Here is a 25,337-nt window from a genome sequence, read left to right as displayed (position 1 = left end):
CGCTATTAGTATCATACTAAAGAGTTAACATAAGTCTCCTACTGCAGTAGTCAGTATTTTAGTGTTACGCTAATCATACATCGAAACGACTCTGCATAAGGCGGAAGGACATTTATTAATTTGTTTTGAAAAAATCATCAAGAAATCAGTAGAACTTAAAAATTCAGAAGATCCTCTGAATAATGAGTATAGTCGGCAGCACTGATTCTAATATACTTTTCAAGGACAACGACGAGTCAAGTGGAGTTCCGTGATTTTCTGCACGTTCTATATCCATAGTATAGCTAATTTTAGGATACGCATTGCTGGTTTTTCCTATGAATGATATTGTATCAGAGAGTATGTACAGTGTCTGTAAAATTGTGATATTTCGTGGTCCAACTATGATTTTCAAGTATCTTTTTACAAACTAATAAATAATAATTTTGAGAAGTTCAGAATTCTGCCAGAAACTGAATTGATATAATTCTTGCGTGAAAGTTTACAAGCTGTTTAATGTAGACTATAGTGTTTACTTTCGCTCTGAGGCTTTTATTTTAAAACTAATTTCTTTTGTATAAAGATGAAAAACATTGTGATTTTTGGAGCGACAGGGCAAACAGGACTTTGCACTGTAGAAGCAGCATTGAAAGAAGGTATTTTATAATATATTCATTTCTCATTATGTATAGTTGTAAGTGCAAGAGTATATTCGTAAGATGTTCAATACTATAGCACGGAGTAATGATTCATGCGGTGCTCTTTCTTGTGTATCTAAAGTCATGCACATATTGGCATTTATTCCGAAGTTGGGCGTCCGCTTTCGCCACGTTTATTCGCTCGGGGCCACAGGAATCGGGATAAATTCTAATTACGGGGTCCAGAATTACTTGCATTACAAAATGTAGCTGAGCGAGCGAAGGGCATTAGAATATTAGAACCCCGCAGGGCTTGTTGTTTTATACATTTACCACAATTTAAACAAATATAAGGTACTCAGCTTCAGAGCCTGTATTTACCTTTGTGGTTTCTATTGACCCCCGCATTTAGAATTAACCCAGGAATCCTTCCGAGGTATTTTGTAGTTTCTACACCAAGTCACATGGTACTATAGTGACTCTGGTTCACTTGTTAGTAGTGATTATGGTTCGTTATTTGTAACAGTGATGTAGTTATGAGTATAAATGCGCTGTGGACATGTAGCATAAAGAATACAGTACATAAAACATGAAACCAACTTGTGCTAGGTAGCCACTAAAAGCACGAATGCTATCTAACCGAGTCAGGGAAGGGTGGGGCGAGCAGTAGCAAAGGGTTACATACGTATGAGCAGGCGCGTCAGAGATGGTGGGTATGATCATAAAGTGTTTACACCGGTTCACTATAGCTCACAGTACCGTCTTCGAAGCGGTGGATGGATTTGGGGGAAGTACTAAATATCATCCGTCGTTTCGTAAAGCTTAGCTCACGGATCTCTGCCGCGGTTGACGGCAAAAAAAAGCATTAGAATCGCGGCAGAGATTTGTGAGCTAAGCTCTACCAGGCTTTGCAAAATTCTGCGTAGAGGGACACAACACAAATAATGCAAAAAATCATATAGGCTTAACTGCTAATTATCGTAAAGTTTGCATGACGATTTTGACACAAACCATTGCTGAATGTGCCCGTTATGAGCTTAACCACGACATAACAAGATTTAAGAACACCACTGGGAATTGAACCCGAGTCTCCAAATTCAAAGACGAGGAAATTCTAAATTATTGTTCGATACATAGATATTTCTAAACTCTCTGTATCTTAAACAGTCATTTTTAATTCGTGGACGTGCATTGCTCTATACAGATTCGCCGTATTAGGGCTTCAGTGTAAGTACATGATAAGAATTATTGTGTAAAATACACTAACTATCTTATGCTAGGTGACCACTAAAATGCACGATTGTTATCCAATTTAGTCAGGACTAGAACGTAGCAGGGGGTGCGTCTGTAGTGAGCAGGCGCGTCAGCGAAGGTGACTATACGCATAAACGAGGATAGCGCAGAACACTGTATTTTCCATAAAATCACTTACTTTACGTGTTGAATTATGTATTTGTACGTTACTAAGACGTTGTAGGAAATATCCAGATTTGTTTCATTGTTTGCACAATTGTGTTCCAAAATAGAATAACGCATTACTTGAGTAATTTTCGCATATACGTTGATCTGTTAACTCTCGGACACTTCTATAGTTACGTGTCATGAGTTAGCACACTGAATTCAGATACTTCACATCACTTCACTTTGTATTCTGTGGTTAATGACTATCTTATGGGCTAATCCGTGCTTAACAGGTTAGACATTCATTAAAGTATTTCTACGTAGATACGCATCTCACAGGGTGGCCGCAGTGGCTCAGTGCTAGAGCGTTCACTTCTGGTGCATGGTGTTCCTGGTTCGATCCCAGCTCGTGCCAAGTGAACTTTGTGGTGGACAATCACCGTGTGCGCGGGTTTCCTCGGAGTTCTCACGTTTCCTCCCACTTTCTTCATTCCACCATTTCATTCATTTCTCATAATCACCGTCTCCTTTAGCCTAGCCGGCATAACTGTAGGACGTAAAACTCAAAGATTTAATTTTATCACTGCATCTCACAGGAAAGAACACGGCAAATTTGAAAATTTACACATGGTCCATTAAATTATTATTGCAAGTTCGTTTTGTAAATTTTAGAAATATGTGGATCCGTACATTATATCTGCACGCATATTTCTTCGTAATAGTACTTTCATACCTTTGTGCTGTTTTGTTGCTTTTACTCACATAAGTTTCTGCTTTCGAAATTTCCTCTTCACTGTCCAATGCATTTACTATTTCCTCCTACGCAACGTAGGGTTAATATGATAATCACAGAACTCATACTTCACGATAATTGACTTGGCGTCTACAACAGTGGATGTACTTCTCCGAACATTGAATGAAATATAACGGCAACACTGTACAATTTCGAAGTTAATCTTCCCCAAGTATGCAAGACGTGCTGGACTTCGAAGGATACACTGACGTGCACCACGTATATTCAAATTCAAGCTTTCTTTACATGCTGATGATATGTATCAACTTTAACATTGCAGTTTGGCACATGTACAGACATTTTTAAATATGTTAACATTCTTTTCAACAATTTTCGAGATAATTGCAAAGGAAAAGAATCCCAACCCCCTCAACCCCATCCCCTTCAAAACAAAAAACAATCAAGGCTCAAATTTATGTTACTTCTCAGGATATGCCGAAGACATAAAAAAAAAAAAAGGTCTCCACAAAATTTCGTGCTACAAAAGTTAGAAGTGGTCTCGGGCTGTCTAAGCTTTACTGTAGCTCTTAAAAGTCTGAAAATGATTGATCAGAACTTCGTTGTGGCTAACATAAGACTATTATTATTATTATTATTACAATAATCCAATTAGCAATTCTTATACAAGGGATGGATAAAAAGTAATGGCACAATTGTTATAATTTACAAATGACTGTATTAGAAGGGAAAATACGTTCTACATTCCTTCAATGTAATCACCCCCCATGTCCACAACCTGCCACACGTATGGAAGGCGCCGTACTCCGTCAGCACGTTGTTCTCTGGCTATGTCTCCCAGCGACCGCCCTACGGCATTGCGGATGGCCTGTCTGGTGTTGTATCGTTGTGCGCGAAGTGGTTGCTTCATCTTGGAAAACAGGTCATAATCGCACGGACTCATATCGAGCGAATATGGTGGATGTTCCAGAATCTCCCAGTTCCGGGCACGTAAAAGGTCCGTCACGGCGGTAGCTGTGTAACAGCGTGCATTGTCGTGCAAAATGATTAGGGTCCGTGCGAAAAGATCAGGTCGCTTTCTCCGAAGTGCGGGGTGTTGCAAGAACGTGCAGTAATATGGCGCATTCACAGTCTGCCCTGCTGGTACAGCATGGTGCAGGATAACCCCTTGGACATCATACGCCACTATCAACATCACCTTCACTCCTCCCTGACTAGGGCGCACAGTCTTTGGCCGAGGGGAACCGGGATGCTTCCATTCGTTGGATTGGCGCTTCAAACATGGTTCCTAAGATCGAACCCAGGTTTCATCAATGGTAACGATCCTGCCCACGAAATTGTCACCCTCCCTCTGGTGGCGGTCCAGCAATTATTGTGCCAGTGCATATCGGTACCATTTCTGCACCTCGGTAATGACATGTGGAACCCAACGTGCTGCAATTTTGCGAAAACGCAGGATGTCGTTCAAAATGTGAAGCACAGTTTTATGGCACACCCCAACCTCTGCCGATAACTCACGCGCAGTCCACCGTCTATCCACGTCCAGCAAGGATACAAGGAGCTGAATTGTCATGTTGTCCACTGGAGGTCGTCCAGAACGTTGGCGGTCTTCCACGTTCTGTCTGCCTTCACGAAACACTTCAACCCATCGAGCTACGGTGCGGTATGGCAACGCTGCATCACCACAGGCTTCCAGCAGTCCCTGAAAACATTCTCGTGCACTACGACCACGTGCCACTTCAATTTTGATCCACGAACGCTGTTCATGTTTAGTGAATATTGTGTTTAGAGCGCTTCCACTCGCGATACCAATTTGACGCCACTGTTCTCGTTGACTGACTCACTCAACAGCGTTCCCACTCACCTAAGTTCCTCAACTGAGATTGTCTTCTCCGGTGCTGCCACCTTGCGGTTCTCCGTCACTCGACTGGCGCTTGCCGGCAGGGTTGCCAGTACTTTTTATCCAACCTATGTATTTACCAAACGCATAATAGAGACCATAAAAATACAAGGTGGAAACATGGTTGTATCAAATTGTACAGTCAGCAACGAAAGTTCTTTCCGTTTGGTGAAATTAGTTTCGTAAAAAGTTTCAGAATGGAAGGACACTTTGAGTATAGTTTTCAGTAAATTAAAAAGTAAATCCTGTAATTTTCAGGAAAACATGCTAATTTTCTGTACATTCCAGCTATACCACTGTTATTCCCAAGATAAATTTTACCAAACCGAAGAACTTTTCTTTTTGACTGTACAAGTAATATAGTCTTTTGCGAACGTGAAAAATTAGCAACTGTTTCAAACATGAATGCATAATACATACTCTATACCAACATTCTTGAATATTATTTGTTAAATTGTTCTCTTGCAGATTCTTACGAAAATATAAAAGAAACGAAATTCAGTAAAGTTTACAATCTTTCTAATGATTGCTAACAGTCGCGGTTGAATGCATATTAAAATATTCAAATAAGAAAGAAAAAGAAATTAAAACTTACCTAGGACATACATACAGATTAATTTCACAAACTTTTCAAGGTGTGCTAGTTTCTTCTTCAGTATGGCTGATAAAGCTGCGCTGCTGAAATGATTTCATTATAGAAATTTGTTATCGTGTTAACTCGTGAAAATTAAAAATAGAATGACTGATTTGTGTGATCTTTTTAACTCTTCTTATCCTATGATGTAAAATCTGTCAACGAGCATTTTATTTTCCTTGAACACTGTTTTCTTTTGATGATTTACATATTGAAAAAGTCACTTATTGCTTATCATTAGATAACAGTCTTGTGCTAAATTTTCTGGTTTCAAATGAAATATTGCCTTGAAAAGTCTTCCGTAAAACTAATTCGTTGAATTTAACAATCGTTTTCTTGTTTGAAGTTTTTGCAACTGAGTACTTCGTATTTGACCACGAGAAAGAAAGAAAAAAAAAAGTTACAGATTTCAAAGATGTTTTTGGTTGTATACGAACAATAACTTCATTAGACATTACGGAGACATTTTGTTGCGTCCTTGTTTCATTAAAGAATGCATTTGCTAGAGGATTTGGTTGGTTGGTTTGCAATATATCGTCCCATTCAGTACTGACGCTATCTTATATGAAATGTGGACCCAGTCAACCGTGAAACTTGAACCACAGGAGCTCCTGCCTGAAATGGAAAATTACATAATTTTTATTTTATTATATTATTATTATTATGTTTTAAGTACACAACATAAGTCCAACTTCTGTCATTCAAGAACGTGCAACCCCGATGGCACGAGCTTTTGTAAGTCAAAAGTTTTCTGCAGGAATTCTGCAGAAGAAACACTTGTGATTCTTAAAAATACGCTTTACGCGACGTAGAAAACAGTTCAAACTATATTTATGCGAGTAGTCCGTTTATTTAAGACATCTACACATAGCAAGCATGTTTTCATAATTTTCTGTTGGCTATTTTTTTTTTCTTTCTTTCTTCCTCCTCTGGCAATTTTTCTGCGATCACATCGCAGATCGCGGCACGTTCTGTTTTGGGGCGTGCAACTAATACAATGGTCCGTAATAATTGAAGATCGTCACAATTTTCCTCATTGTTTTTTCGTATTTTATTGTTCTAAATATGTAAACAACAACAAACAATATAATTTTGAATATTATCTCATTTAATACTTACAGTTTTTTTTTTTTTTTTTTTTTTTTAATATAAAGGAACTAATTTTGAATCCGAAACTGTTTTCAAGAGCTTTCATATACTTCAGAAATGTTAAGGGTCCAACGATTATGACGTGATAAAGCTGCACCCAGATTCCTGATCTGTAAGAAAAGACTTTTAAACAGTTACTACAGGGTGTTCACATCCTGGAAAGTCAGGAAAGTAAAAATGTATCAGGGAGAGTCATGGAAATGACGGATTGGTCAGGGAAAATCAATTTTGGTCCCATTGTTCAGTTATTGGATTTATAAAATAGTAAGTGTAATATCGGCCTAGTACATATGTTTGAAAATTTACATTCTTTTGGATTAAAGAAACAGAAGTGGAGAAAGCACAAGGCCAGCTATGGGGAAGGTGGAGACTGGGGCTTCTCTCTTTTTTCTTATTTTTAAAATATTCAATGATCAGAGAAATTTATAACTTTGGTTATTGAAAGTCAGGGATTTTTTTTTTTTTTTTGGCCAAATTGTGTGGACACCCTGTACTAGTTCATTTATTAACATTTTGTAGGTAGATACTATGATAACACTTCTAAATTTTTGGTATTATTTTGCCTTTAAGCTATTCACTGAAGTTGGAAACAGTGATGGGACTCGTAAAGAAGACCTTTAATAATATATTTGCTTATGGATCCGTAAGATGCATAACTCAGCTAACAACGAACATCACCATAGTGATCCAAGCTGATTTTGATAAAATTTGGCAAGTAGATACTATACATAAAATAAACGAATACGTTTTTTTTTCTGCGAGAAAATGTTTTTTTCTTAGAAGGGGGGGGAAGCGCAAGAAACCCCATCCAAAATTTTGAAAGTGTACGCTCGAAGGACAAGAAGAAGTAGACCGCGCTGAATGAAATTGTGCAAAGATATTTTAGACATAAAATAACAGAATACGTATTTCGTATCTTTTGGGAAAAACGGCTGTATAGGGCACAGGCCCCTTCAAACCTATGATCATGAAATATCAAATTTGGTAATTAATATAGATCAGAAGTACCTAAAGTACATGCAGAAGTGTAACGAAACTGCGTTAAGGGACAATACGCATTAATTAAAAGAACACATCTTTTTTATTTGCTGCGGAAAAACTGTTTTAGAGGACATAAGCTCCTACTTAAAATGTTGAAAGTCGACGCCCGAAGGGCAAGAATTAGTAGACGGAAGTGAATGAAATTGTGCTTAGATTTTGTAAGCGTAAAATAAGGGGATACGTGTTTCGTATTTTCCTGAAAAAAAAAAAAAAAAAAGTTGGGTGGGGGCTTTTGCCCCTAAAACTGTTCTTCCACATATATATATATATATATATATATATATATATATATATATATATATATATATATATATATATATTTTTAAAAGAAAACTCATATTTGCTTATTTCGTGTGTAGTGTCTACCAGCCAAATTTTATGGAAAGCAGCTTGGATCACTAAGAGGATGTTCCTTGTAAGAACAATCTTACCTTGTATCTCGAGTATTGTGATTTACTTATACGGTTTCAGTGTTGTCTGGTACTTCCTTCCGTAGACATCTAAAAGCTGGTAAACTGGAATCATTGTTAAGATTCCTCCGCCCCCTATGGAGCTTTCCTATTTATAATGTAGCATTGTGTAGTGTAAGCTCTTCTATATGTAGTGAACAATTTATTTGTAATACAAAAACATATGTCTGAGAGTAATGTTAAGATGCAAACTTCAGAACATTTAAGTGTTACGGGTTGTAAAACACTTAGGTCCAAATATTTAGATGTTATTAGCCCTTATTTTAAACGCAAGACGCCTTAGTCTGTCAGTCACACTAATTCCTAATAGTTTACAATCAGGCCAATAGTTGTCGCTACCTGCTCTGTCTCCCACCTAACGTTAAGAGATGTCGCTAGCGTGCAGGGAATTTGTAGATGAAGTGAACGCTTGGAAGAGAACTAGTAGTTTTAATACAGTTTTAAATTCCACTACAAGAGAAATTATACAAGATGGACAGAGGACACGTTTTTTTTTCTTTCTTTCTTTAAGAGAGCAGACTGCTAAAGATGATACAAAAGCTAAAAATTTTTCTTTTGCCTGTTTTTCGTAAGTGAAAAGAGATAATGAAATGTAACTGACCACAAAAATAAATAATGTTATTCTACACCCGAAAAGGGGCCGCGGTGGCTCGGTGGTAGAGCGTTCAGCTCTGGTGCTTGGGGTCCCGGGTTCGATCCCGGCCCCCGCCAAGTGAACTTTGTGGTGGACAAACACCGTGTGCGTGTGTTTCTCGGGGTTCTCCCGTTTCCTCCCACTTTCTTCATTCCACCATTTCATTCATTTCTCATCATCACCGTCTCCTTTAGCCTAGCTGGCATAATCGTGGGACGTAAAACTCAAAGGCTTCTACACCCGAAAATTCGAATCGGAAGAATTTTTAGTGTTATTAAAATTACACTTTCCTTTTATTATAAAATAAATACTAATGTTATTTAAAAAGTAGTTAACAAGGAGCCAAGACAATATGATAAGTAATCAATTACCTTTGAGAGCATTTTTCTAGTCGCTGCCTTAACGTAGATTTTTGGGTAATTCATATTCTGGCCACACTGTAATTTCTATGGATAGCAACACTGAAATATCTTCCGATTCATATTTTCTGGTGTAGAATAACATTATCTATTATTGTGATAAGTTACATTTCATTATCTCTTTTCACACGAAAAACGAGCGAAAGAAAAATGGTTAGATTCGTATAATTTTTAATAGTCTGCCCTCTTAAGTTCAATCTAAAATTTTATTGAAATTGTTCAGTACAGCTAAAGAGAGTTCGATCAAGTTAAAAGAGGTGTAGGAAGCTAAGAATGAATTTTAACAATGTTTCAGTTTAGCAGTTTTTAGACGTCACCGAAGGAAATGTGACTGGACAGTGAAACCGTATGAATCACGAAAATTTGAGATACAAGTTAAACACTGTTCTTACCGTTATTAATAGTTGAAAGATTTTGGTGTGAACTGTGCTTTGTTGTGTATATTTTTTTTCTTTCTTTTGAAATTAAAAAAAAATCGAAATATTTTTTTAAGGTTAACTTTGTTTCGTTTTAGGATTCACAGTAAGAGTTTTTATAAGGAACCTGGACAGATTACCCGAAAAATTTCATAAATCAGTGGACATTCATATAGGAGATGTAACGGTTGAAAGCGACGTTCTCAAAGCAGTTGAAGGCCAAGATGGTGTCGTAGTAGCTTTAGGAACAAGAAACGACTTGAGTAAGTACTGGTGGTCCGACAGAGAGAAACGTTATTATCTGTTGTTGACACTTTTAAGTTTGACCTTTACTTTGGATGCATTAAGTAATTTCGTTTCCACAATTACAATATGGTACTTGTAAGTCAACACAACTCACGCTCATTGTAACTTTTGATATATATATATATATATATATATATATATATATATATATATATATATATATATGTGTGTGTGTGTGTGTATGTATGTATGTATATCGGAATCCACCATAAGCAAATGATGTTGAAACATGTGAGGCGCTTCAGGTAGTAAGGTAAACTCAACATAAGTTACATGCGATCTGGACGCTCGGAAATTACATTTGAGGTGTTCGAGTAGTAATACCAAACTTTTCTTTGGCAGTCAGTCTCCTGCCTACCTATATGTGTAGTTTGAAAGTAATTTTTCTTCTTTCCCTTCGAAAATACTGTTTCAAAATAAACGGACGATTAATTTGACTGTTCAAAGTGAAATTTCAGGAAACAAGTCTTTGTTGAATTCACTATTGTCACTTGAAACGCCTCATGTGATTCTTGACCCATGCATTGTTGATGCTACATAATCCTATGGGTCGTCGCACAGAGACAAACAGTGCTACACTTCGGATATTGTATCCCCCACAGTCCAAGATAGCCAATAAGCTGCTGAGTAATCATGTCCTCATTCATAAATAAATTTATCTATATAATAATTCGTAATTACAATACTATTAAGGTATCTGTGGGACACATTTTGAATACAAATCTTTTGGATTGTAGTAATGTCCGAATTTTGTTTAAAACATAGCTGGAATATAGGAGTTTTGCACACTAAGTTAAGTTTAGATATTACATACTTGATGTGGATAACATAGCGACGATAACATTCATTGGCTCTGTCTCTCATCGCCAGCATGGTGCAGTACAGTATATCAGTTCCTTGCAACGAAATTATCTAGGTTAGCGGTGGGGAACCTGCGGCCTTAAGAGTTATAAAGTGCGACGTCCTGGGCCTGTTTTGAAAAATGCTAAATGATCATCATTTAGTTCATATCATTTGGCTTATTTACAACACGCCCAGGAAGCCACATTTTATTACTCAGAGAGTAATATTGAGTCTTAAGGCTTCGTCAGATTCCATCAAATTCTTCCATTAACAACGCTAAATGATACGAACAGTAGCTGCATACGAGGCCAAGGATATCTGACAAGAGACCTTCTAGCGAGTTCTCAATTCTCGAAAGAGAATTATCAGGGAGAACTTTGTAATTTAAACATACTAGTTGTTCTCTCCAAACTTTCGACTCATTTGCAAATTGTCTGTACGCTAGAGACAGCTATTGCCTGACTGAACTATCAGAAATTACCGAACTGGGAGACTGAGTCCTCTTGGTTTCATAAGGATAAACCAAGATATGAATGATTGCTTATAGTCATTACATTTTTATTTTAGACTTGACAAGTACAGATACTTTTTATATATTAAAAATAGGTTACGTATTTTATGCCTGAAGATGATTTATAAATGAAAAATATATTGAAATAAAAATACTTTGTCCTATAGTAATAATAATAATAATAAAATAAAAGGGAAGGTTTTTATAAAGCTTCGAGTAAACTAATACAGAAGGTTCGATTCATATCGGACCGATTTTGAAGGGTACTTATCTTACAAGAAACCTCATAATCACCAACGATAGTAGTTTATTGTACTTCCAGCACTGCAGACTAACAGCGACATCGAAATTTACTTTATTGCAAACTCCGGCAAAGCATATATATATATATATATATATATATATATAACCGGTCTCAGTCCTCCCTGCTAGCTTTTCAGAGAACAGCGAATATGCGCGGATGCCAGTGTTGGAAACATCTTTTCAACAGACCAAAACCGCAGGAATCAGTTGGACTGGAACCAGGACTCGTCACGAAATTGCCATAAAACGGAATGACGCGAGTTCTTAATTTCTAATAAAAACGCAAAGATATCCTGTGTTACAACTTGAAGCTCTTCCATATTGATCCTTACCTGATTTGACGTTCATACTATACAATTGTAGAATATTGATCTGATAGATAGATGACGTATTAGATTCCGGGAAGTATCTTGCATTCATTTTCGCGTTTTTATTTACCTTGCCTATCGGCAAGTTCTCCGCATAACTGAATTCCATTACAACCAAAAATCCACACAGGGAAGTTTTCAAGCAGTGGCGAGCAAAGCTACAGCGGCTCTTGGCATCACTGTTACAGACGTGTGTATCGGTCCCCGAATGTCACATATCGCAACAAATCTTTCCGATAATTATATGTTACTCCTATGGTAGATTCCATGAAGCTAAGTGGCTCAGTGTCAGAGTGCTGAACTCTGGCGCATAGGGTTCCTGGTTCGATCCCAGCTCCAGCCAGTGGGCATTGTGATGAACAAAAACCGTGTGAACGGGTTTTCTTGCAGTTTCCCTGTTTCCTTTTACTTTAATCATTCCACCATTATCATCCATATAATCATTACTGTTTCTTTTAGCCTCGTTGCACTAACAGTGGGACGTTAAACTAATAGAAATAACTTTGAGCGTCAATCCTGCCATTTTTAAGTATGTGTGTGATCTTCTAAATTTATCTTACAACTTTTTGCTGAATTGAAATATAATGATAAAAATAGTGTTAGAAAGATACAGGAAATATTAATGTGGGAAAACTAATCTCGTGCTTGTTACGTAAGATTTACACACACACACACACAAATATATATATATATATATATATATATATATATATATATATATATATCCTAATGAAAGGAGGAAACAACTGATTTTCTTTTTCTTTTTTTTTTTTTTTTTTACACGAAATCCACTATAGGTGCGAATTCTATAACACACAAAGAGTGAAAAAGTGACTGACTAGACCGGGACCTGCGCATACTGTAGCGATGCGTTAACTACTACACCACCTAGTCCACTTCCCAGAGCAGCCAGTCACTCTCATCTCGGACCACATGGGTTATACCACGGACTCCTGCAATGATTGGAAATCCAGTGTCCATATACCGAGTACCATATGACGGTTGTGATTTCACATATACTAATGGCAGGAGGAAACAATTGATATTTGTTATACACACCAGATTCTCTATAGGTGCGAATCCTATAACATACACAGAGTGAAAAAGTGACTGTCTAGACCGGGATTCGAACCCGGGACCTCCGGCATATCGTGTCAATGCGTCATAAGGGTTTATGCGGTTTATCGTCTTACATTTATCCACACTGAGGCTAAGGAAGACTGTATTTATGAAATGGATTATAACAATGGAATGAAGAAAGTTGGAAGAGACGGGAGAAACCCCACGCACGCGTTGTTTATTCGCCACAAAGCTCACTTGGCGCAGACTGAGATCGAACCAGGGAATCATGTACCAGCGGTAAGTGCACTACCACAGAATGAACGTGCACCCTTGAAAGTAGTATACTTTCATTTTATTGTATCCATGCTTTTCAATATTAAAAGCATGGTGAATATCCTATTTGTGGGCTATCCTGTAATAAATCTCTTAGAAAGTATTGACTTTTCATACTTTCATTATGTAGAAACCTCTTACAAATTCCACAAGTTTTCTCGATTAGTTCATGTAACTATCATATGTAATCAGACAAGATTTTTGAACCCATTCAGCACCAAAGATCTTGCAGGAATTCAAGATTTTCTAATGCATTATCGAGGAACATGTTCTCTGAAACTAACTAGAAAGAAGTTACAAATATTAAAAGAAAAAGAATAATAACTGTTGTTTGGTTGGAGTGATTTTTGTTCTGTTGATCGAAGAGAGTTACATTTATAAGTTACTTCACTTTATTATGTACTAACAGGTTATTTTTTAATTTTGTCAGTTGGTAATTTATCTTCCGCTCTCAAATGAAGTGAAATAGAAATATTAATAAATATTTATTTTGCAGCCTCTACTTCAGTATTGTCTGTTGGGTTGAAGAATATCGTTGAGGCTATGAAAAAGTCACACATCGAAAGAATTTCTGTTTGCATATCAGGTTAGTGTCTCCTTTCTATATTTTACAGAGTGCGGACCTGGAAAATCAGAAAATATCAGGAATTTGACTTTTGTTAGGAGAAATCAAGGAAATTATTGAAAAGTTCTGTAATGCCAGGGAAACCAAGTAATCGTTCTTGATAAAGAAACCAACTTTGAAGTAATGAAGTTATTTGAGACTTAGAGGTTGCGTAGTACAATAAAATAGAATAGTAAGTTACAGTTACATTAAGTTACATCAAGATATGTTGTGCCATGGTCTGTGGTTAGGTTCTTAACTTTAAATTCAGTTGAGGTACAGCATCTTGAATCTCTTAATATGGAAAGAGTGTGGCGTCTCGGGCCTTCTTAACTAAGATACTGATGTCTTTTTAACCGACTTAAAAAATTCGATCCGTTTAAATCTTATATATAAAAGAGAACGCACAAATCCTTTGTTCCCTCATCACGCTAATACGGCTGAACCAATTTCTTTCATTTTTGGGGGGTTATTAGGATTTGGACCCTAGATGGTTTTTATCATATCACTTTAATTTTCAATTACCAGTGTCTTGAGATAATTGACCATTCAAGTGTCCATAACGTACAAATCCTTTGTTAGTTCATCATAGGTAAAAATAAACGTATTTATATGCAACCCGCATGACCGTGTCACTCGGCGGGTTAACATAAATGACAGGCGATATAATGTTAACATTTACTGCAATCTACTATGGTTTTTATCATATCACTTGAAAGCGAAAAAGTAAAAATTATCTAAGTAACAAAGTTTATTGCGTTCCGGGGTGACCGCAGCGAAGCGGGGCGGGTTAACATAAATGACAGGCGATATAATGTTAACATTTACTGCAATCTTCTATGGTTTTTATCATATCACTTGAAAGCGAAAAAGTAAAAATTATCTAAGTAACAAAGTTTATTGCGTTCCGGGGTGACCGCAGCGAAGCGGGGTGAACGCTGCTAGTATGTGCATATATGTGTTATGAGTATGTTCAAGGATACCTCTTCGACATAGTTACACCAATTTTAATGATTCGTTTTTTTTTTCTTTCTTTCTTTAAAATCATTTTTGTTTGAAAGAATATACTTTTCCGGTTGTTCCACGTAGATTAAGAATTTCATAAACATCTAACCATAGTCGTCGGAGCTAGTGTTCATAAGTGTTCTAACTATAGTGTTCGTTAAGTTAGTGTCGAAGTAAAGAAATCTGAATTCTATGTGAAATTTATCACATTGAATTACAACGGTTGCTTGACTATCAAGATTTTTTAAATTTAATTTTTACCAAAAGTTACTTTACTAATGACGTGCTGTATCTTTAGTATAAAAACAGTTTCGTGAAAACCATACTCGCATTGTAATCGCAGCCTAACTCTTTATGCGCGAAGAAAAATGCATACTTTTTATCATCTGCGTATACCAACAGTATCCCTCCTGCGACTGTGCTGTTCCATTGCGTGACTCATCAAGGTGAGACGTGTATAGGAAATAGTAATGCTAATGCGTCATGTTAGACTAGATTGTTGGAAATCTTAAAAAGAAATTTAGATTGGTAAGTTTTCCGTTATATAAGTATGCATATTATATTTTCAATTAGTGTTTATTATTTTATGCTGGGTAGTTTTTCTTTCTTTTTTCTTTCCTCATTAAACTCATTTCTAAAACTTAAAGTGATATTATATTCGAGTTCCTGCTATATTCAGATCAATCGGTAATTCAAGAGAAGTGTGACTCATTCTTCCTGAAGTCCGCTGAAAAGTTAGCAGTTTTACTTTAAAGAAAACTCGGTAGAACAATTGCGAAAATAATGGTCAGGGTTCAAAAGAAAGCCAGTTAGTTTGTACTAAAAATGAAACTAATTCATGTATACAAAATGAGCATATAAACAGTCCCTTGTTTGGACAAGGTGTAACTTCAATACTAAATTCTGCTCAAACTTTCACTGTAGTTACATATACTCATAAAGTTTTAGTGGTGTTGATTGGAACTACAAATACACCTGGTAAAGCGTAACCTTTATAATGGAGTTTATAGCTGCATTGAGTATTGTTGAAGATCATTTAAGGTTGTTGGCATGGGCAATGGAGTTACATAAACCAGGTCTATCAGATCGTCAGAAATGCATTAGTGCATCTATAAATTCCCGAACACGCTTACAAGATGTGGTTGGAGTTGAATTATCATTTCGATGTTTTCCGCGTAACAGATGGCGTACACATCCCGTGATTATAATTTCAATCAACACCACCAAAAACTTTATGAGTTTGTGTAACTACTGTAAAAGGTTTAGTAGAATGATACTTTTGATATTATTTACACCTTTTCCAAATCAGGGAGTGTTTTTGTACTCACTATGTGTTATTTATGTCGATGTGGATCCTGATAATCTGTTTTCTGGGAATTAATGAAGAAATAAATTACTTGAAATCGTAAAGAAGAAGAAGAAGAAGAAAAAAAAGATATCGTATTTGTGCGAATATAGGCCGCACTACTTAATTTACGAAAAAGTTGTGTGTTGCAGCTTTGGATGACACACAACTTTAATAGTAATTCATTGAAAACTAGTGTAAGACAGTTCTATAGAAATTACATCATGAACAAAGCAACTTCGACACCAGGAGATAGTTTGCAACGTGCATCTGTGTCAGAAGTGTGCCGTTGGATTTTGGCTGCTTGGCGATCAATATCGGAAGAACTTGTAATGAAAAGTTAAAAAAAAAAAAAAAAAAAAAAAAATCCTGATGGGACTGAAGATGACCTTTGTGATAGTGACTCTGAGCAGCATTCTGGATCGTCTAGTAAGTGTGAAGAATCAGACGCCAGTGATGCTGAGATGGTAGGAAGTGATTGTGCTTGATTTGAGTGGGTACAAACAAGCTGGCATGGTTTTGCTAAACAAAGTTGCTTTCGTTTTTTCAAGAACAGGTACTGAGTATATTATATATACTGTATAACAAAGATATGTATTCCTGTTAATGAAAGTATTAAGGGTACAAGTGTTTTTTGTGCCAATGTAAGATGTTACCGGTATCCAATAAAGGTGGCAATTTTTGCGAACAAGGTGAGTTTTTCTGCTTTTCCCTTCTTAAATCTTTGATGGTTTACAAAAGTAACTGCAGTAATTTATAATGATGTTAATTTCAACCCAGAAGATGTACGTGTACATGTCATTTTGAAATTGACTATTTATTATCTGAGGCAAAAAAGTCTCGATTATAGGCCGCACTATGATTTTTCAAGTCAAAATTTAGGGAAAAAAAGTGCGGCCTATGTTCGCGCAAATACGGTAATAAAACTCGTCATATTTTGTGATGACTTCTATCATAAATGTGTCTTTATGCCTGAATCTTTATACCTTTCTTTATATCTGCGAATTTTCATATAGTCTGTGAACTTTTTTTGTAGTAACTAGTCAATGCTCTATTCAATTTTATTTTCTTTCCAGCCTTCTTATTTTATGATCCTGAAAAGGTTCCACAGAGGTTTCATACAATAACAGAGGATCACCGTAAAATGTTTAAATGTTTAAAGGAAAGTGACCTGAAGTGGACTGCAGTATTTCCACCTCATATAGCGGGTGAGTAGAGTGAATAGTTTCTTACAGCAAAAATGGACAACTTAAAAAAAAAAAAAAAAAAAAAAAAATGTCGAGTTATCTGTTGGATATTTCTCTTCACCCTGGTCTATAATCGGAGAATTATTTTAAATAGAAATTAAAACACTTCTTAGTAAGTAACAATGTAGAAGGAGCACATTGTTAAATGTATAAATTTATCTAAGTTTGTTCTGTTTCTAATTCTGAAATTGATATAATTGCGGCAACTTTTTCATGCTGTCTCCTTCACCAGAACATTTGTAAAGAATGAGTTTGAAAATTTGAAATATTACTGAAGTAAAAATAAATAAATAATATCTTGTTCCGACTGAAGACAAAAAGGTTATCCTTTAGCCATCTTAATTCCTGTAATTCAAAAAGTAACTGGACCAAGAATCAAACCAGAATCTTCGTCTTACCTTTATCGGTACGTTAACTACTAGTTACCAAGACATCCTTCTAATCAGCCACATACTTTCTGCTTTTGAGACTGCATGGTTGACGTTTTAATGTTATTGTAGCATTGGTGTTACTATGGATAGGAAACCTCGAACAGCATCCAGGCCCAGGAAACAAAGATAGCATCGACCGAAAGAGAGAAGACATCCTGGAAAGAATTACTAACATGGAACCGGTGATGCAAAATATAGGGAACATAGACTGCAAGATTGACAGGATAGAAACGAAGATGAACCAGCTAACATCGGAAGTAAAGAACCTACAACACGAGATGACTAAGCTCAAAGAAGAAAACTACTTTCTACAGAGAAGATTGACAGAGTGGAGTCAAAACAGGGTTATCTGGAAAATCAAAGTAAAAAGAATAATCTGACCTTTCGCAATGTGGAAGTGCGAATGTCATGGAAAGACTGTGAGGACGCGGTGAAGGCAGTGATAGTTGATACGTTAGATGTTGCTATAAAGGATGAGGACATCGAGCGCACACACTTTATTCCGTTAGGTCGTAAAACATCTGATATTATGGTGAATTTTTTTATATAAACAAAGAAAAAAGTGGTGTTAGATGCCAAGGCCAAGTTGAAGCACAGTAAAACAATAATTCACGAACAGTTTTCGCAAAAGATATCACAAGAACGGAAACTATTAACGGACAAAATGTTAGCAGCGCGAAAAGAAGGAAAATTTGCCTCTAGTGTTTAACAAACTGAAAATAGACAGAGAAACATTTAAAGCAGATTTAATAAAAGATGTAGTTTTTAAAGTGAGTGGTGTTTCTAGGAAAAGTGAAAGTGAACATTTTAGTGGAATTGGCAACGTTGATGAGGTCAGCAACAGGATGACAAAGCACATACAGAACATACAAATACCTTAGACAGATGGTTACGCCTCAGGGGACCAAGATACACTGGCCACAAGAATACCAGTAGAACGCTGGGCAAACTGCAATAACAAAGTATCGCCGCTACAAGCAGGGTTCGGAAAAGGCTACAGCACCATAGACTATATAATGGTGTTGCGCACCTTAATTGACAAGGCGTTAACGCAGAAACGAGGCAAACTGTTCAGCTGCTTCGTTTATTTTGAAAAAGCTTTTGACACCGTCAGTAGAACTGCTTTATTGTACAAACTAGGAGTGTACGGGATGTCCACTCAAACACTTCAAGGAATCGAAAAATAAACAAACTGGTCGATTTCTGTGTAAGAAGCGGCCGAAATAAAATATCCAAACCTATATAATCTTACATAGGCCTAAGACAGGAGTGCCAGCTTTCTTCAATATTATTTAACTTATTCATCAATGACGTAGTTGATACACTAGATAATACCGATAGCCATCCTCCGCTATCAATTCCAGTATTGTTGTACGCTGACGACTTGACAATCATATCACAAACCGTAGTAGGATTACAGAGACCATTAAATGCATTAAAAGCGTACTGCAAAGAGTGGAACCTTAAAGTGAACGTCAAGAAAACGAAGGTAGTAGTATTTAAAAAGGGGTAAAAAGTGGCAAAAGGAGAGAGATGGTCATATCAGGGGCAGGAGTTAGAAACAGAAGCTTTAAAAACGTTGGAGTGAGCATATCGTATAATGGAACCTGGATCGAACACCAGAGAAGAGTTGCAACTATCACAGAAAAAAACATATTCGCAACACGCAAAATATTGAACAGACACAACAACATTCCGTTCAAATTGGCCACGCGTACATTTAATACACTACTGCAGTCCATACTTCTGTACAGATGTGAAGTTTGGGGTACAAACTGTGCTGATAACGTAATTAATAAAGCAGCAACCAAGTTCATTAAACAAATATTAGGGGTACCACAATCGGCACCTAACAGCGCGGTTCTAGTCGATACAGGAAGGTATCCCGTGAGCTCAGCCATAAAAATACGGTTACTAAAGTATTGGCTAAACCTGTACGAAACAGAAAACGGGAGGGAAATTCAGAAGCAATGCCTTAAATACCAAATGAAATAGAGAAGTAAGAACTCATGGATAATGGGAGTAGTGAAACTATTGCAAGAGACAAATATGATCGACTTGCTAGAAAAAAAAAAGGCACAAGAAATCAAAAATGTGTAAAGCAATTAGAGAAAAAGTAATATGCTAATATGCAGATGCAAATAAAAATTTGAAAGCTGATTGCGAAACTAAGAGATTTTGACAACATACGTACAGATTACAACAATCTGTACGGGGCAGAAAAATATCTTGAGTTAGAGAGGGAACAAAGACGCGCCATAGCGATATTTCGAATGGGGATGTACAGGTGGAGAAGTTCGAAAGATGATATTGGAAATTATTTATGTAGTCTATGTAAAGAAATCGAAAATGAAATACATATTTTATGTGAATGTAAGGTACGAAATTTCTGCAGTCATTCTATCGTTTACAGAAAGAAACTTTAAAAGAGGCTGAGGACAACAATGCACCCTCTACTCCATCATGAGAAAAAACATTAAATTAACCTTTTTAGTGTATCTATTCATTTGTATTTGTTGTTGTTTATATTCGCATTAGGAGTGTGTCAGAAACTTGTAGAATTGTATTATGGGCCACAGGCCTTTAATACAAATAAATAAATATTTTTTTAGAAAAAGTACGTGGATCGTTCCTCGATGCATGCGGACAAGTGTGTGGTGCATTTCATGGAGTTCAGCATTCTATCAATAGTGATTATTTCGCCTTCACGAAGTAAGACATAATGGATCACCAAAACCAAAGACCACCATACCAGCAAATACACCTTCTGCAGGTGGAGGAGTAGTTTAGTAAACCGTCCTGAATATTGATCGTGATGGCTAATATCCATCACTGTTCTGACCGTTTACGATTGTAGCATATCCATTTTTCGATGCAAGAAACCTTACCGGCTATTTCGTACACTCAAAATAGAACTGCACACCTTAAAGGGCGATTTTTGTTGGCTGGTGTCCATTGGTGCAGCCATGAGTCCAAATGTTTCATCTAACCAATTAGTAAAGTCTACGAACAGACAACAGTATAGAGTATTCCTAACTTGTCTGCAGTGGCACGAGCACTTCTCCGGTAGTCCATTTCGACAGTGTTTCTGAGGAGCTCATTCAAACATGCTGTTGGTCAATGGCAGCAGGGCTCATGGTTCAATGTTTCATTGGTACGAAATTTCAGAAACCAACTTCGCATGGAGCATTCCTAGCCCAAATGCACTTTTGATGTTTTTGCGTCTAGACGTACAGAATGTCCCAGTTTGAATTCGTAACAAAAAATCACTCGTACTTGTGTGTTCTCCATGGTCCGCTTTCATACAATCCTGTTCATCAGTACCTCCTGACTGACTGGACACCCCAAGCCTGTTTGTTTAAACGTGTACGGAGTTTGTGACCTCGTTTGCTTACCTCTATCCGTCCATTGGTTGCTTTAGAGGGTAGTTTCTCATTTAACGAGAAAAAAAAGGGCATTTCAATCTGAAAATCAAATAGTTATACCAATAAAGGTTATCACATTCGAGCGAGACTTGGTGAAATGAAACGTAAATGAAATTTCTAGTTTTACGGTCCACGATTATGCCTTTTTTCTCTAAAGGAGATGGATGATTAAAGACAATAAACTATTTTAAAAGATGTGGTGGAATGAGAATGTGGAAAGAAACGGGAGAACCTCGAGAAAACCCACGAACATGATGATGTCTACCACAAACTCCCATGACTGGAACCGAACTAGGGACCCTTCCCATCTTGGGTAAGCATTCTATTATTTAGCCATCATGCTCTCCAAAAAGCGTGACTTCGTAAACTCAGATTGAGTGTCATTTAAAAAGTAGTGTTTCTACCTTGTCAAAGAGTTTTCAATTTTAATGGAAAGTCTAAACCTAGATTTGAGATTATAATTTAGAAATCTTTCATTTATTCTGTGCGATAACTTTGAGAAAAAAATGATAGTGATTCATTTCTCTTTCGTATTTGTGTTCATTTTTTTTTTGTCTGGTTCAATAAATTTATATGATACTTCTTGTAATTTCGTTATAGTTTTCGGTGTTATAGAAATCTCCGGCGAAATTAAAACTTATGATATCTCTGTTTATACTTCAATATGATCTCTCTTGTAATGTGGGGCCGTGGTGGCTCAGTGGTAGAGCGTTCACCTCTGGTGCTTGGGGTCCCGGGTTCGATCCCAGCCCCCGCCAAGTGAACTTTATGGTGGACAAACACCGTGTGCGTTGGTTTCCTCGGGGTCCTCCCGTTTCCTCCCACTTTCTTCATTCCATCATTTTCATTCATTACTCATCATCACCGTCTCCTTTAGCCTAACCGGCATAAGCGTGGGACGTAAAACTCAAAGATTTCATTTCATTTCATTTTCTCTTGTAATTCGATAAAACAGTAATCTTGTAAAGAAAATAGCGCAAACATTTGACCATGTAGAAGTGAGCATTCTTTTGTGGATAAGTGACCTAATAGACGTCAGTTTGCTTACGAATTTATCTTTTGTATGAATATATAAATATAAGTAATTTAATGTGCATTCTTTTTCTGATTTTGCGGAATTTTATCTTGGGATCTTTACTATTTAATTTCTCTGGAGAAACTGGTGATTTCTTCTTATATATATCAGAATTCCGTCATTTACATAACTAAAATGTTTTAGTTCGTCTAATTGTAAAATTTACGAATGTATCTGATTTTTAAAAATATCAATTTTGTGTGCAGTATGACCCAGGATTGTAATAAATTACTTCGAATCTGAAAGTTTACAGTCGATCGAAATGAAGTAAACCATTAGTATAGTAACAGATGAACAAGTACTAGATGAACCAGTTCTGGACAGAGTACTGACGTGCATTGGGAAGTGGTTTCTCGATGATTATCCACGGCACCGTCGTGAAGTGGCAACACATGAACCTGTCCTCAAATGACCGAAACCAGCACTGCATCAACAGATGGTTATGTTCTGTCTTTGGTGCATTGCTCAGGAATATTTTCTCGGTGGGAGCTCATGTGGTTCGGATGCCCATTGAGCTATAGGTCCACGTCTCTGATAACCTCGGTGCTTATCGGGATGCTAAACTCCAAATCAACCAAACCGTAATCGGGGATATTGTACATCGTGAAATGATTCCACCTGGCCAGATAATCAGTGCAACTGTGTGCTCAGATACCTAATACCGAGGAGTTTTTAGAATGCCTAATAACATAAACATTGAGCGTTCACATAGTAAGACTATCTGTGAGTATTTTGTCACCTCTTCACAAACTTGCGTAGTAGCTTCTAGTTTTTAATGGACGTTAACTGTAAAATGAAATTATTTCATGGATATAATTGTTTCTTTGTGACAGATACTCCACTGACTGGAAAGTACGTAGTAAAACATGATGAATCACCAGGAAGAGTCGTCTCCAAGTATGATCTCGGGGAGTTTTTAGTCAAATGCCTTTTAATGCCTGAACATATCAACAGAGTCTGTGGTATTACCACTCCAAGCACGTGAGAAACCAGTGAACGTGTTAGTTTATTGTAGTAAGATTAAAATGTAATCATAAATTTGAAAATAATATTTTAAAATTAATGGAATTGTGATGTAACGATCGTTGCTTATAGCAATGTGAGAATCCTTGGGAAAATGATTAAGTGGCATTTATTTAGGACTTGAACTACATTATTTGTTCACACGAATAATGAATGAATTCGTGATATGAATGAAAGATGCTGTATATTATCCAATGCAAACCATTTTTTTCTTTTTTTTTCATAGATTATTTAAAAAAAAATATAGTAAACTTACATCTGTTAACATGAGGGAGTGCTATAAAATCATCTTTTTCTCACTAGTTGGAAAACTGTTGTGTGTTTGCTAATATACAGAGATTTCATTCATTATAAAAGTTGTCCAAAATGTAATCATATAAAGGTTTATAGTAAAGTACAAAACAATGATAGTGGTGTTATGAATTTAAAGGAATGCAATTTATTTTTTTACATTGGTCATATAATTCAAATGTGCTGTAAATCCTGTGCAGTATAGAGTATCTAAGTCTCATGTTCTGAGAAAAGATCGATGTGGAATAAAATATTTCCAGATTTAGAAGAAAAGGGGAAATAGTTTATAGTGTAGTAGCAACTTGTAAAGAGTTGGTAAGAACAATATCCTTGTTCTCTGCATTTAATGGTGCTATTTGTATGTATCAGTTCTTTCCTTTTTTTATAATTTTGTATTTAGTCTTTTCGAAAGTAAATAAAATGTAGAGTTGACAGGGTTCATAAGGTCCACATATCCACTGTAAATATTAATAAAAGATGTTTACAGATTTATCCAAAACGATCATTTATATGCTTATTCTGGACTTCAGATATAAATTCAGAAGGTGTGTCTGTTTAAGACGGCAAGAAATTAGCAGGAAGTCATTATGACCTTATTAGATATAATTCCTGCATTCCCTTAAGATAAAGGGATAACGGGTAGGAAAAGAATCTGGATCCAAGACATTTTGTGCCTCTATTTCGTGCCCAGAAATATGAGGTGGTCTTGCTTTCGCTACATACGATGTGAAGTTTTTCTTTTCTGAATGGAATCGCGAGCTTCCATTAAGCTCTAACTGTACCTCCTTCTCCTAACACTTAGCCTTGAACGTTCAGATTCAATGAGAAAGACTAAAAGAGGTCTGTATCTAATTTGATTTTTAGTGTAGTTTTTTTAGTAAGTTCTGAAAATAAATCCAACATGTGCTGTAGATATATTTTTCGTTTGTTTTTTTTAAACGGGGAGGGGGTGGGGGAATTGTATTGGATTCAGAAATACACGGTATTTTTGATTGTTGGTCACTGGATTTGAATTCTCGACGTTCACACTTTTCCCTTTACACCTCATCACACTTGCCAATCTTCGTAAACATAACTATTGACAGAAGGTATAGGGCATATATTCATAAAAAGTGCTTTCGTATTTTTTTCTTTAATTATATATTTCCTACCTCACTAGGAATGCCATCAGCAAGCTTTTTAGTGCATTACCGGATCCATACATTTACATCTCCCATTGTAGTTTCATTTTCTTACAACGAATAATTTACACAGTATTTCGTAGACATAATTTCAATTTTTAATTACTCTTCATTATTGTCATTGTATGTGACAGTAAAGTCGCAGTTTTTATGATCTGTTGTCGAAAAGCAAAGACAGGCTTTGAGAGTTGGTGGTTTAAATAACATACCACCCTATAAATGTGCACTGAACATTTCATAGTTTGTTACTTACATTAAGAAGTATATTAGCAGCTGTAACTATACTTTTCATAGATTAATTTAGACTTGTAACTATTTACCGTTTATTCCTAATATATATATATACTGTATATATTAACCGATTATAGTTGATCAGAAAGAATACGAAATTTATACATTCAGTGTATTCTGCAACTTGAAGATTGACTGAATATTGTATTACATGTTTTTTTATTCAATGTTTAAAAGGATTTTTTTTTTTGTATAAAGAATCACGTAAATGATTATTATAATCCAGTATTATTGAAAAATAAATTTTGCCATAAAATTAAA

The 25,337-nt window shown here is 36.2% G+C and overlaps 1 protein-coding gene across 1 annotated transcript; it reads left to right on the top strand.

Annotated features, from left to right (window-relative positions):
• The first annotated feature begins 69 nt into the window (after positions 1–69).
• On the top strand, positions 70–25,337 carry LOC145664195 (flavin reductase (NADPH)). Its single transcript, XM_081730630.1, has 5 exons — positions 70–635; positions 9,531–9,695; positions 13,655–13,744; positions 17,189–17,320; positions 23,124–25,337. The coding sequence occupies exons 1-5, from the start codon at positions 563–565 to the stop codon at positions 23,273–23,275; spliced, it is 612 nt and encodes a 203-aa protein (XP_081586756.1). The 5' UTR covers positions 70–562; the 3' UTR covers positions 23,276–25,337.

Source organism: Thermobia domestica, chromosome 11 (assembly GCF_964235325.1).
Source record: "Thermobia domestica chromosome 11, izTheDome1.hap1.1, whole genome shotgun sequence".
NCBI classification, from domain to species: Eukaryota; Metazoa; Arthropoda; class Insecta; order Zygentoma; family Lepismatidae; genus Thermobia; species Thermobia domestica.
The sequence above is the reverse complement of the archived record's forward strand: the minus strand, read 5'-3'. Positions and strand labels throughout refer to the sequence as shown.

What these genes read in the sequence shown, in the direction of transcription:
- LOC145664195 (XM_081730630.1), top strand. Translation starts at nt 563, where the DNA reads ATGAAAAACATTGTGATTTTTGGAGCGACAGGGCAAACAGGACTTTGC. An exon ending in AGAAGCAGCATTGAAAGAAG is followed by an intron (nt 636 to 9,530) that starts GTATTTTATAAT and finishes GTTTCGTTTTAG; the next exon opens with GATTCACAGTAAGAGTTTTT. An exon ending in AATTTCTGTTTGCATATCAG is followed by an intron (nt 13,745 to 17,188) that starts GTTAGTGTCTCC and finishes TTTTCTTTCCAG; the next exon opens with CCTTCTTATTTTATGATCCT.